This window comes from Lithobates pipiens, unplaced genomic scaffold (assembly GCF_037356315.1).
Source record: "Lithobates pipiens isolate NorthernLeopardFrog02 unplaced genomic scaffold, aLitPip1_a1.2 Scaffold_19, whole genome shotgun sequence".
NCBI lineage: Eukaryota > Metazoa > Chordata > Amphibia > Anura > Ranidae > Lithobates > Lithobates pipiens.
In genome coordinates, this window is record NW_027507764.1 from 252,253,394 (window position 1) to 252,267,160 (window position 13,767).

At 42.5% G+C, this 13,767-nt stretch overlaps 1 protein-coding gene across 3 annotated transcripts in view; it reads left to right on the plus strand.

Annotated features, from left to right (window-relative positions):
* Nucleotides 1-13,767, plus strand: part of TMEM245 (transmembrane protein 245) — a 198,941-nt gene that overhangs the window by 54,516 nt on the left and 130,658 nt on the right. For all 3 annotated transcript variants that reach the window (XM_077491921.1, XM_077491919.1, XM_077491920.1), the window contains exons 3-5: nucleotides 1,908-2,009; nucleotides 8,306-8,419; nucleotides 13,250-13,441. In XM_077491921.1, the coding sequence (XP_077348047.1) occupies nucleotides 1,908-2,009; nucleotides 8,306-8,419; nucleotides 13,250-13,441 (408 nt within the window). The remainder of the gene's footprint in view (nucleotides 1-1,907; nucleotides 2,010-8,305; nucleotides 8,420-13,249; nucleotides 13,442-13,767) is intronic.

Here is a 13,767-nt window from a genome sequence, read left to right on the forward strand (position 1 = left end):
TGGATACTCTCTAGATCAGGGGTCTCCAAAGTACGGCCCACGAGGGACAGCCGGCTCGACATTTTGTTTCCCAGCTCGCAGCTAGAGTCATCAGACTCCCTGCAGGATGGTCTCTGCTCGGGTTGCGGGGCTTGTTCTACATACTGACAGGCAGTGAGGGGTGCTCTGGTGGGGACACAAGAGAAGGGGGGGACAAAGTGTGGAGGGAGGGGGCTGTAATGGAGCACACAAATGTAAATGGGGGCTCTGATGGGGACACAGATGTTCAGGGGACACAAATGTTGGGGGGGCTCTGATGGGGGACACATATTCAGGAGGGATTATGTTGGGGACACAATTGTTCAGGGGGTCTTTGATGGGGCACAAGTGTGGGGGGACTCTGATGGGTACACAGGTGTGCAGGGGGGGTCTCAATGATGGCTGTTGGGAGGTTTCAGGAGTTTGCTGTACAAAACTACTTGAAAACCTCACATCACCCTTCCTCGGTATTGCTCTTAACAGCTATTGGCTCTTGAGAAGAGTTGTGCAAATATCAAGATTCCTTGATGGGTAGATGTCTGTCTGGAGGAGTGGACATTTCAAAGCAGACTGCATTTGCATGCAGACTGCTTTAGCTAACACCCACATATGATATTAAGCCTCCATTATTGAAAGAAAAAAAAAAATTAAATCCAGTGAAAAAGGTGGACCAGGGATAGTCAGCCTAGGGAAGAAGGTGCTTAATAATGCTGGATGTTCCCAGGCAGGAAATGAGGTGGGATATATCTAAATTGCTGAAGCTTCTATTGCACACTTTAGGAAACTTGTGTGCAATGAAATCAGAGTAAGCTATTTCAGTACAGGAGAAGAGCCTGTACAACTCTGTAAGACTTAACCTCCCTACCGGTAATCCCGAGTCTGGCTTGGGTTGGGATTTCAGCACCATAAGCGGTAACCCTGAGCCAGACTTGGGATCGCATCGCTGGATACAGATAGAAGTTACTTACCTTTTCCCCTGGATCCAGCAATGTCCTCCGTGCTGTGTGATCGAGCTGTCCTCCGCTTGATTCACACAGTGCCCGAATGCCGCCGAGCTCCGTTCCCTGTGACGTTACGGCACACGGGAGCGGAGATCGGCGCCAAATTCAAAAAAGTAAAAACACACAAAACACACAGTGCTGTAATCTTACAGATTACAGTACTGTATAAAAAAATGACACACCCCCTTTGTCCCTAGTGGTCTGTGCAGTGCCCTGCGTGCACTTTTATATTATAAATACTGTTTTTTCTGCCTGGAATTCAGAGATTGTCCATAGCAACCAGAAAGTGTCCCTTTATGTCAAAAGTGATTTTAGACCAACTAGAAAACAGCGATAATAAATTATAATCACTTGCAGAATTGAGCAATAGCGATTTGTGGGGAAATTCATCAAACACTAAATCTAATGACAGCGACAATTCTGCAAATGAGCAAATTTCAGTGTTTTTGGATTTGATTACATTATGGAATCATTTTTATTATTATTTATTATATTATAAACTTTATCATACCCGGGATGTCTGCTAGACTAGATTTAAGACAGTTATTCCTGAGAATTACAGGACTACAATATAAAACGCCAAATTTCCATGCAAAATAATTGTACCGCTTTCAGCACCTGGAACCAGAACTAATCATACCGCCAGGGAGGTTAAAGCAAGGCTGGACTTTGGCTTTACTGTTGCGACTGGAATGTATTATGATGTATACTGGATCATCCGCTGAGGTTTTGATTTATTCTGCTTTTCTTTGCCACTGCTGTGTGCTGTGATCTTCTTGTAGAATGATAAATAGTTGGCGAGTTTTTAATGAGTTATTCGTTTATTTAAAATGTACAATTTTTTTTTCTTTTATCCAGTCTTAATGGTGATGTAATGTGTTCTTTCAGCATCTATTGCTGGATCTTGGAAGATTCCAGTATTCCTTGTGATTGTGTTATTGATGGTTGTAGGAACCCTGCATGAGAAACGAGCTGTTCAAGGGTCTTCAGGTAAGGCTAACTTTTATGTGATATATTTTACAAATTCCTATACATTTTTCATGCAGACAGTGGACAAATTGATTGTGTGTTACAATATATTTTTCCCACTAGAGTATATTGCGACTCTAGGGAAACAGTTAATGGTAATGGCTTAATGGTACCTGTAGTTTTTAAATTTTTGGGTAGAGTGGGGCAGGGTTGAAACACCTGGCGGTTATTTTTATTTTATTTTTTTTTTGTATGCCTTTTGGAGGAATTTTCCTTTACTTTTTATCCCAAAGGTACAACAGAAAGTTAAAGGGAATGCTCAAAAGTTAAAGGCAATTCTCCTCTTTTGTGTCCCCAGAACATTTGATCAAGTTTTCCCTGTTCCTTTGAGAACAGTGAGCTGTGTCCATAGCATAGAGCGGACACGGACCTGTCATGCGCCTGCTCAGCGGGGATCAGCGGAGAGATTCACCACTGAGCAGGCTGGTCTGCTTGTGACGCATTCTGCTCCGTCTAAAAGGGGCCTTATACAAGGAGCTCTATAGGGCAGAATTTATTGTTAAAAATGGCTTCCAGGGTGCAATTAGAGGACAGTTTTTTAAAAGTGCATTAACATGCAACGTATCACCAGAATCTTGAGATCTGTAACCCTTTCTTATGACAGATGCCATTAGTAAATAAATAGGAAATTGTTTTATATTTACGTGTTTAAAAATGTATATATATTTTCTATTTATTTCTGGCCTAGGCCAAAATGTCACACTTTACAGGAATCTCCATGGGACATTTTTTTCTTTCCTCTGGAGGAAGAGTCTTCTCAGCTAAGCACAATATTTTTTTTATTTATTTTTTTACTTGGCAGACATGTAAGTGAAGCCCCACTCACTGGAGATTTAAAGCAATCCCATAACCTTTGCTGGAGCAGAACACCTAACTGTGCAGTGTATTGTTTCAACCTATTGGATTTTTTTTTTTTCAGAGGGCTGGCTGTTCTGGTCACCATTTGAAATTCCACAGGAAACACTGTACTAATGCCGCGTACACACGACCGGACTTTTCAACATCAAAGGTCCGACGGAACAATTCCGGCAGACTATTCGATCGTGTGTGGGCTGCAGCAGACTTTTGATTTGCAAAAGTCTGACAGACTTTAGAAATGGAACATGTTTCAAATTTTTCCGCCAGAACTCCACCGGACCCAGTTCCTACCGAGAAATCCGCTCATGTGTATGCTAGTTCGACGGACAAAAACTGACGCTAGGGCAGCTATTGGCTACTGGCTATGAACTTCCTTATTCTAGTCTGGTCGTACGTCATCACGTTTGAATCCGTCGGACTTTGGTGTGATTGTGTGTGGCCAAGTCCGTTCATTCGGAAAGTCCGTCAGAACTCCGTCGAAAGTCTGTCGGACCTAAGTCCGGTCATGTGTATGCGGCATAAGAGTACTTGGTGCTAATTGAGAGACTTTAAAAGCTAAGTTCACCTTTAGCAAAAAGGAATACATGCACCCACATTTGAAGAAAAAAAAAAAAGTGCATTTATGTTTTTGCATAAGAACCTGCAAAGCATTACAACTGCAATCGGTGGATTGTGGGTGCGACACACAGGCTCTTGCAGACTTCTTCCAGCTCTGTTTGTATTGAGGTATGGACTTTCAGTTATGGAGCTGAAGGAAGTGTCAATCGGTGCATTGTGCACCATTGATTGACAACTACAAGTCTCTCTGTTGAGGTGGCATATGACACTTATAGTTTATACTTTCACAAGTCTAAGTGAATGAAGGATGCTGCTGTGGGGGCAGAGCCATGAATAAAGATGCAAATTTGACCTAATTGCTTCCCCTGTGGTGAACTCTTCTCCTCTGACAATCATCCTACATGGATAGAAACCTTAAAGTTTGGCCGTCCTGAACCTTGGTATTTATAAGGGCACTGGTGGGACCCGATTCTGTCAGATTCTTATTGCTGTTTCTGTAGCCACTGGGGAGATTTACCCTAATGCACCTGACAAGGGGTTCTATCTCTTTCCTACTTAATGAAAACAAAAAAATATGTTTTGCCTAGAGTTGGGATTAAATTTGTTCGCTACTATTACTGCCCTCCTTCTTAAAATGTTAACATTCTTATGCCAAGTTCATACTGACCAAATATGGATGGTAAAAACAGGCAGTTGATCTGTGTATTTACCGCCTGCCTAAAAGCTAACAGGGCAGCTGGAAGGATTTGTAAGCATGATGCGATCACAATGCTTTGCAGCTGCGGCATGACAGGTGGCATAGCCTATCAAACCTCTGCTGTGGTATTTCAATGTAAAATCCTGATTCGGCTGGAAAAAAAAAAGCATTCTGCAGATGGTAGTATCACAACTTGGACACCTGCAAACTTTCTCTAAAAAGTGATCTACCACAGAACACACTTTTCAGTGAGATTATAAAGGGGCCAATGATGATGAGCTTTTGTTTACTTTAGGATTTCGGCTCTCTCCATTCAAGCCTGGGCATGCAAAAGTAGCTGAAGCAGTTTAAATGCAGGTCAACTGCACTTGCAGTGATTTTTGAATAATCTCAGATGACAAAACACGTTTCATTTGCCCACCAAATCTCATAGACTGACTTTACTGCTGATGCTTTGGCTTCAATATTTAGGCCATTGACTAGAAACAAAAAAGACAAGGAAGAGACCAGGAAAGCTAGTATGTAGGCCAGGGGTGTCCAAACTTTTTTCTAAGAGGGCCAGATTTGATGAAGTGAACATGCGCGAGGGCCGACCATTTTGCCTGACATTCTTTGAACCATTAAAATTCGGTCTAAGTGTGTTTGTTCGAGCATTAATACACTGCCCAACAAGAATTCTCTTGCCTTTGTCGGCTGTGAGTGAGTAAAGAGATGAGCTCAGGCGTATTATTTGGATATACTATATTTATTGGCATATAACACGCACCTTCACTTTAAGAGAAAAGTTTCAGGAAAAAAATAATTTTAAATAAAGAACTGTGATGCAAAATAAGAGTCAGTGCCCATCTGCAGACACTCAATTGCCATGAATGCAGAACCCACCATTGCTAGGAATGCAGCACCCACCATCGCCAGGAATGCACTCACCATCACCAGGAATGCAGCACCCATCATTGCCAGGAATGCAGCACTCACCATTGCCAGGAATGCCCTCGCCATTGCCAGGAATGCAGCACCGACCATTGCCAGGAATGCACTCACTATTGGAAGAAATGCAGCGCCACCATTGCCAGGAATGCACTCACCATTGCAAGAAATGCAGCCCCACCATTGCCAGGAATGCACTCACCATTTGCCATCAGTTCATCATGGCATGGAGGGGGCAGGACGAGCTCCAAAGATATCCTACAGGAGAATCTCCTGTTCACACAGCACCTCTTTAAGTGAAAAAAAAAGAAAATAACTGCGCTCAACTACAAAATTTTAAATAAATTGTTACCATTATAAACCTAAATAAGTCTACAGGCTGCAGGTCAAAGTGGGATATGCACAAAAGAAAATAGCAAAAAACTATTGAAGAGCTGCGTTTAACGCTCCTAATCCTGGGATGAATGATTTGCATAGAAAAGCCACTATCAGCGGTTGATGTCATACTGATGTGGACTCATATAGATGAATTAATTGGTGTATAATTTATATAATTTTTTTAACACATAATTATTGTAGTTGGTGCAGCACTTCAATGTTCTTTAACCACTTTCAGACCGGACCAATTTGCTGGTCAAAGACCAGACCACTTTTTGCGATTCGGCACTGCGTCGCTTTAACTGACAATTGCGCGGTCGTGCGACGTGGCTCCCGAACAAAATTGACGTCCTTTTTTTCCCACAAATAGAGCTTTCTTTTGGTGGTATTTGATCACCTCTGCGGTTTTTATTTTTTGCGCTATAAACAAAAATAGAGCGACCACTTTTGAAAAAAACGCATTATTTTTTACTTTTTGTTATAATAAATATCCCCCAAAAATATATAAAAAAACTTTTTTTTCCCTCAGTTTAGGCCGATACGTATTCTTCTACATATTTTTGGTAAAAAAAATCGCAATAAGCGATTATTGATTGGTTTGCGCAAAAGTTATAGCGTTTACAAAATAGGGATAGTTTTATAGCATTTTTATTAATAATTTTTTATTATTTATTTTTTTACTAGTAATGGCGGCGATCTGCGATTTTTATTGTGACTGCGACATTGTGGGGGACCCATCGGACATTTTTGACACATTTTTGGGACCATTGTCATTTATACAGTAATCACTGCTATATAAATGCAGTGATTCCTGTGTAAATGACACTGGCAGTGAAAGGGTTAACCAGTGGGTGGCAGTGTAGGGGTTAAGTGTTCCTAGGGGTGTGTTACTAACTGTGGGGGGGTTGGGCTTTCATTTAGTGTACACTGATCTCTGCTCCAATCACATGGAGCAGAGATCAGCGTCACTAGTTGCTAGGCAGAATGGAAAAATGTTGTTTATACAGCATTTCCTCCATTCGGCCGCTCCGTGAGACGATCGCGGGTATGCCCGCAGCGATCGAGACCGCGGGTCCCGCGACCGGACTCACGGGGGTCCCGACCAGCGCGGGAGCGTGCCGCCGGCGGCGCGCTCCCGATGGCACGACGGCAACGAATATTGGACGTACATGTACGCCAATATGCCTGCCCGTGCCATTCTGTCGACGTACATCGTCGTGCGCTGGTCGGGAAGTGGTTAAGTGAAAGTCCCGCTTCCTTTGATGGGCAGAACAGTCGTCCAATGGCAGCGCCAGGGACGGGACTTCCTCTTATAGAGGCTGCTGTGTAAACAGGAAATACTCCTCCTGTGTGCAAGGCGCTCGTCCCACCTCCTCCCTCCGAGGCAGCCAGACTATATGTCTTTTGTAGCCCCAGCGATGGGAGATCGTTGGGGGCCACAAAAGATATACCGTATATACTCGAGTATAAGCCGAGATTTTCAGCCTCTTTTTTGAGGCTGAAAGTGCCCCCCTCGGCTTATACTCGAGTCACCGCTGTCTGACTGCCCGAACAGCGTGTCGAGCAGACAGACAGCGGCCATTCTACCTTTCAAAAGCCGCGCCTCCGCCTGTGATAGGCGGAACACTCAATTTCCCAGCAGTCAGTGTTCCGCCTATCACGGACATCGGCTCATCCTCGGATGAGCCGATGTCCGTGATAGGCGGAACACTGACTGCTGGGAAATTGAGTGTTCCGCCTATCACAGGCGGAGGCGGAGGCGCGGCTTTTGAACAGGGGAATGGCCGCCAGGGCGCCGACGAAGAGCGGCGATCCTGGCATGGGACGACACGGAGGCTCGGGACGGGACGACACGGAGGCTCGGGACGGGACGACACGGAGGCTCGGGACGGGATGACACGGAGGCTCGGGACGGGACGACACGGAGGCTCGGGACGGGACCGGACAGAGGCTCGGGACACAGGTAGGCTGGACACACAAGGCTACACACACACACACACACACACACACACACACACACACACACACACACACACACACACACACACACACACACACACACACACACACACACACACACACACACACACACACGGATGGATGGACACACACACACACACACACAGGGATGGATGGATGGATGGACACACACACACAGGGATGGATGGATGGACACACACACACACACACACACACACACACACACACACACACACAGGGATGGATGGATGGATGGACACACACACAGGGATGGATGGATGGACACACACACATGGATGGATGGATGGACACACACACATGGATGGATGGACGGACACACAGGGATGGACGGACACAGAGGGATGGACGGACACACACAGGGATGGACAGGCATATCTCACCCTCGGCTTATAAACGAGTCAATAGGTTTCCCAGTTTTTTGGGGGTAAATTGGGGGCCTCGGCTTATACTCGGGTCGGCCTATACTCGAGTGTATATACGGTATATGTTTAGATAACCAGACGGGCCGTTCAAAGCCGGCCGCGGGCCGCGATTGGCCCGTGGGCCGGACTTTGGACATGCCTGATGAAGGCAAACAATTGCATTGATGTGTGATGCATAACCATTTTTATTTTTATTTTTTTTCTTCTTTCCCCCATGGTACAAATGTATACTGCAGTATATGCTGAACACTAATTATATTTTAGAGATGCTTATGAACATTGTTTTGTTTTGAGGAACAGTTCTATATAGATGGTGGGTGTGAAGGGGTTAGGCAAAAGTTTACTATCTACATTTATGCTTTATGCCTAGATTGTTTATAATGTCATTTTTATTTTTATTTAATTTTTTTGTGTAGATATGGTTCTTCCTGGACAAATGCTAAACATTGCAACCACAACTATTGCCATGGCAATATCAATCACTGGTTTTCATCAACACCAAGAAGCAATGAATGCCGCAGAGGGTACAGGTAATAATTTTTGTATTTAGATATATGGCTTAACAAAACACACTGGGTGAAACCTTGTGAGGTGCCAAAGCTATAAGCTACAGTGGACTAAAAACTGAGAACAGCTGCCTGCACTTTCCACACTTCCCCACAATGTGAAAAAAACTATAATATAAATATATACTGTGCCGCGCTACTACCGACCATCAATTAATAAAACCCATGCTATAAAACAATATAGATATAATGCCTAACATAAAACAGTGAATAGTAATAAAAGTTAAATATACTATGAAGTGCTCGTGCTCTGTGAATCACACACAGTCCATAATGATAAAAAATGATCAACAAAGTCCATAAAAATAAATGAAGTGATAACATGTCTTCATGCAATATGCGCTCCTCCCCCATCAGTTGTACCCTCACCTTAAACAGGAAGTAAACCCTGACGTCATCTCCCCTACTGTAATATCCACGTCATCTTCCCCACTGTAATAACCACATCATCTCCCCCACTGTAATATCCACATCTCCCCCCACTGTAATATCCACATCTCCCCCCACTGTAATATCCACATCTCCCCCACTGTTATATCCACATTTCTCCCCACTTTAATATCCACATCCATCTCCTCACTGTAATGTCCACATCTCCTCACTGTAATGTCCACATCTCCTCACTGTAATGTCCACATCTCTTCACTGTAATGTCCACATCTCCCCCCTCCGTAATGTCCACATCTCCCCCCACTGTAATGTCCACATCTCCCCCCACTGTAATGTCCACATCTCCCCCCACTGTAATGTCCACATCTCCCCCCACTGTAATGTCCACATCCCCCCCACTGTAATGTCCACATCCCCCCCACTGTAATGTCCACATCCCCCCCACTGTAATGTCCACATCCCCCCCACTGTAATGTCCACATCTCCCCCACTGTTATATCCACATTTCTCCCCACTTTAATATCCACATCCATCTCCCCCCACTGTAATGTCCACATCTCCTCACTGTAATGTCCACATCTCCTCACTGTAATGTCCACATCTCCTCACTGTAATGTCCACATCTCTTCACTGTAATGTCCACATCTCCCCCCTCCGTAATGTCCACATTTCCCCCCTCCGTAATGTCCACATCTCCCCCCACTGTAATGTCCACATCTCCCCCCACTGTAATGTCCACATCTCCCCCCACTGTAATGTCCACATCTCCCCCCACTGTAATGTCCACATCTCCCCGACTGTAATATCCACATCTCTCCTACGACTGTGTGCTTGCTTACCACTACACAAGCAGGCAGATCCACGAGCAGTTGAGGCGGTTGATGATGACATCAGCGTGCCGCTCACCTAGACCGCCGCTGGGTGTACCAAGATGGCCGCCGCTCCGGAGCTAGACCAAAGCTGCGGCGTTTCCTATGGGCTCAATCCACGGATCGGCACACCACGCGATCCGCGGATTAGGAGGTGAGAGACAGGTGCAGCCATCAAAAGAGCCACATCTAGCTTGCGAGCCATAGGTTCCCGACCCGTGGCTAAGCCTAAAGTTGTTATCAGCAAATAGCCGGGATCATCCTTATGTCTTCTAAATGCAAAATGCCACTAAACGTGGCATATAAATGCGGCAAAGTGGATGTTTTAAACGGGAGTTTTTATATGTCAAATTAAGGAGAGGTTGTAAAAACGTCCCGTGTACATTAAGCCTAAGGGTCATACAAGCTGAAATCTGTCAGGTAATGACAGCTCTAAGAGGTCCAATGGAGATCTCCCCCAGATCACCAGCGTGGGTATCAAAAGTTGAGACATTCACCAAGAATGAAAAAAAGGAGCTGATAGTGAAGTTCTGTATAACTAGTGTTTATTGTGCAAAACAGGGGTTTGTACTTGCATGACACTGATGTAAAATAGGCATATACACAATGCAAGAATTCAATCCAAGAAACGCTGGATCCAGCGCAAGTTCCACCAGAAGTGGCGTCAGAGTTTGGACTCTGCACCGGAAATTACAACTCCCTTCTTCAAACCTGTGTAGTGATACAACCCATGTAAAACTCACTATATACTGTATGTGTTTTACATTTGTTGCCATTTATCTTAATGGGAGACTTTCCAGTGCACACTAAAGCTGCAGCATGCAGAAATTTTTATTTTTATACATTTTTTATTTTTTATTTAACATGCAGGTGTAAAGTTCACAGGTCTGTCCTAAATTAGGAACAATGGTATGCATTTCTCTTTGTACTTTAGGCATACATTGCCCAAAAAAAATGCAATTAACAGGAGAAAATAGGAATTACTGTATATTCAGGTATACTATTCTAAGGTATGGCAAGTGAAAAATTTTCCTTTGCAAAGTTTTTATTGTAGTATTAACAGAAGTTGGCTTTAAAGGGCAAAGATGCTTAAAGGTAGCAGTACACATATTTTTTTGCTTCTTCTCTAGGACTGTGAATTTAAATAGGTGAAGTAAAGTTACAAAAAGACAGAGATTCATCACTCTGACCAAACAGTAAAAAAATACAGATATAAAATAGGTATATTCTGTTTAAAAAAAATAAAATCTCCCCCAATTTATTATGGTACTGCATATAAAATGTCTTCCTCTTCCAGATATAGGAATAGCTGTATGTCCAGGATAACTGTTCCTTAATCCTCTCTGACCTTTTTTATTTTTCTACAATTGCTGTATATTAATATATCTTTATAGATTTAATAATGAATACATTTGGTATGGTTATGTTCAGTGCTTATAAAAGCATCACCCTCTTGGAAGTTTTCATGTTTGTCATAGAACATTAAATCACCATGGATTTTATTCAATTAATTTTTATGTACAATTTGTCTCTTTAATGATAAAGGACACATTCCGTAATTATCTGCTTTACTTCTAAACCAGCTCAGGGGTGGCTTAGTATAGTGTATTTGGGAATGGCCTCAAATCAACCATGGTAATGTCCTAGAATTGCCAGGTCAGCATTCAGATCTAAATTCAACACAGCTTGAGCAGTTTTGAAAAGAACAATGGGGTAAAATTTTAGCGTCCCAGATGTCCAAAACTGATATTATCCCACACAGTCTTAAGGCTGCAATTGCTGCTAAATGAACATCTACTAAATACTGATTGATGTGATGTATACTTGGGCAGTCAATTATTTTGTGTGTTCTCATTGTACTTCATTTAAATACTGTAACTTTTCAAAGATCTGTTTTTATTTTGACATTAACCAGTTCTGGACTACCCTATAGCAGCTTTACTGCTACAAAGCGGCCCTCCTGTGCAGGATCACGTGTATATATACATGGCTCTGCACTTCCGCCTAGGGGGTGTGTGCGCTGATCATTGGTAAAACTCACAGAATGGAGATCTGCCTATGTAAACAAGGCAGATCTCTGTTCTGGCAGGGGGGAAAGGGATGGACTTTGTGTCCCTGCAAAGCAGGGAATAAAATCCACCTCTTTCCCTAGTAAAAGCAGCAGATACAGTACACAAAAACACTTAACCCTTTGATCGCACAAGATGTTTAACCCCTTCCCAGCCAGTGTCATTAGTACAATGACTGTGCATATTTTTAGAACTGATCACTCTATTAGTGTCACTGGTGTCAGTGTCCGATTGTCTGCCGCAATATTGCAGTCCTGCTATAAGTCGCTGATCTCCGCCATTACTAGTATTACAAAAATAAATAAAAATTCAATAAATATATACCATAGTTCGAAGATGCTATAATGTTTGCGTTAACCAATCAACATACGCTTATTGGAACTATTGGTACGAAGAATTTAGATTTTTTTATTGGATATATTTTATAGCAGGGAGCAAACAATATTATATATTTATTTTCAAAATTGGCAGTCTTTTTTTGTTTTATAGTGCAAAAAATATTGTCAAAAATGGCCTGGTCATGAAGGGGGGTAAATCTTCCAGAGGTCAAGTTGTTAAAGATTCTGTATCTAGTAATTTTGTGTCTCAAATGGAAAATAAATCTGATGTGATTCAAACTTTATGGCAATATAATATGAAAATATGAAAAGTTGGAAAGTGTGACGTCATCTGCCTCTGCCTCTTTATTCACAGAATACAAAGCTGCCTATGAATGGCTGAGCACCACTTAGACTAACTATTATTTTGTTCTTGGTGTGACTGTGAGGGAAGTCTCTGTCTAACAGCCGGTACCCAGCACTGTGTACTGTATGTAATTGAAGCTACATTCAGATCATACACTGCTTAGAGCCAGTGCATCACTTAGTGAAGGAAATAGATGGTTTGGACTAGCTTGGTCCAAGCAAACTATTTAAAGTAACCGGAAACCTGGAGATCATCTTTACCATCATCAAAGGCTTGTTTCACCTATTTTAGCTTCTTATTGCTGGATTATATTAACAGCGTCACTGGTGGCAGGTCTAGGAACAGGAAGAGCAGTCTGGTAATAGTTTGCAAGGATGGCTTTCTGCCAGCCACACAACACTGTAGGATGGATAAAAAAGCTGGCCCAGGCAAAAGACCAACTGCAGAATACCTACAAAAAAAGTACTACGTATATCATTCACAAATGGCTTGTCTCATATTGTTTGAAGGATTAGGTTGCTAAATCTAAGTCAACTTTCATAAGACAATGCTATATATCACTTACTTTATACTAAAATAGCATACACACAAGAGAAAAAATAAGTTTTTACTTCTGAAGCAGTTATATATTGCTGTAGAAAAACTGATATAATGTTAATGGTGCGAGAATAGAAATGACTAAAATAGTATAAATGTATTTCTTTCCTTAAAGTTTCTTTTACTTTTTGACATTTATGTATAGTAAATGTAGAACGTGTACGATTTACATATACTTTTAACAGGAATGGATACAAGTGGAACGCCCACCTCTCCCTTTTCGTCCTCCTTTGGAAAGCAGAGAAGTGACATTGGAGCATTTTTAAGAAAAAAGAAAACGAGTGACATCTACTTTGTTCTTCTTGTATGGGCCATTGTCCTCGTACAGATATGCCTTAATTTATGGATAGTTCAACTTCTGCCTGTACCCATTGCAGGTAATCCATTTTTATGAGTTAAACTGTTCTGTTTTGAAGAAAGGCACTGATCTGTATTTACTGTTTACTGTTATCTATTAGCCTTCTATGAGGAGGTGAGTTACCATCTAGATAAAGGAAGGCCCATAGACATGGTGTATCTGGATTTTTCAAAAGCAGTTGACACAGTTCCCCATAAACGTTTACTATACAAAATAAGGTCCGTTGGCATGGACCATAGGGTGAGTACATGGATTGAAAACTGGCTATAAGGGCAAGTTCAGAGGGTGGTGATAAATGGGGAGTAATCAAAATGGTCAGGGGTGGGTAGTGGGGTCCCCCAGGGT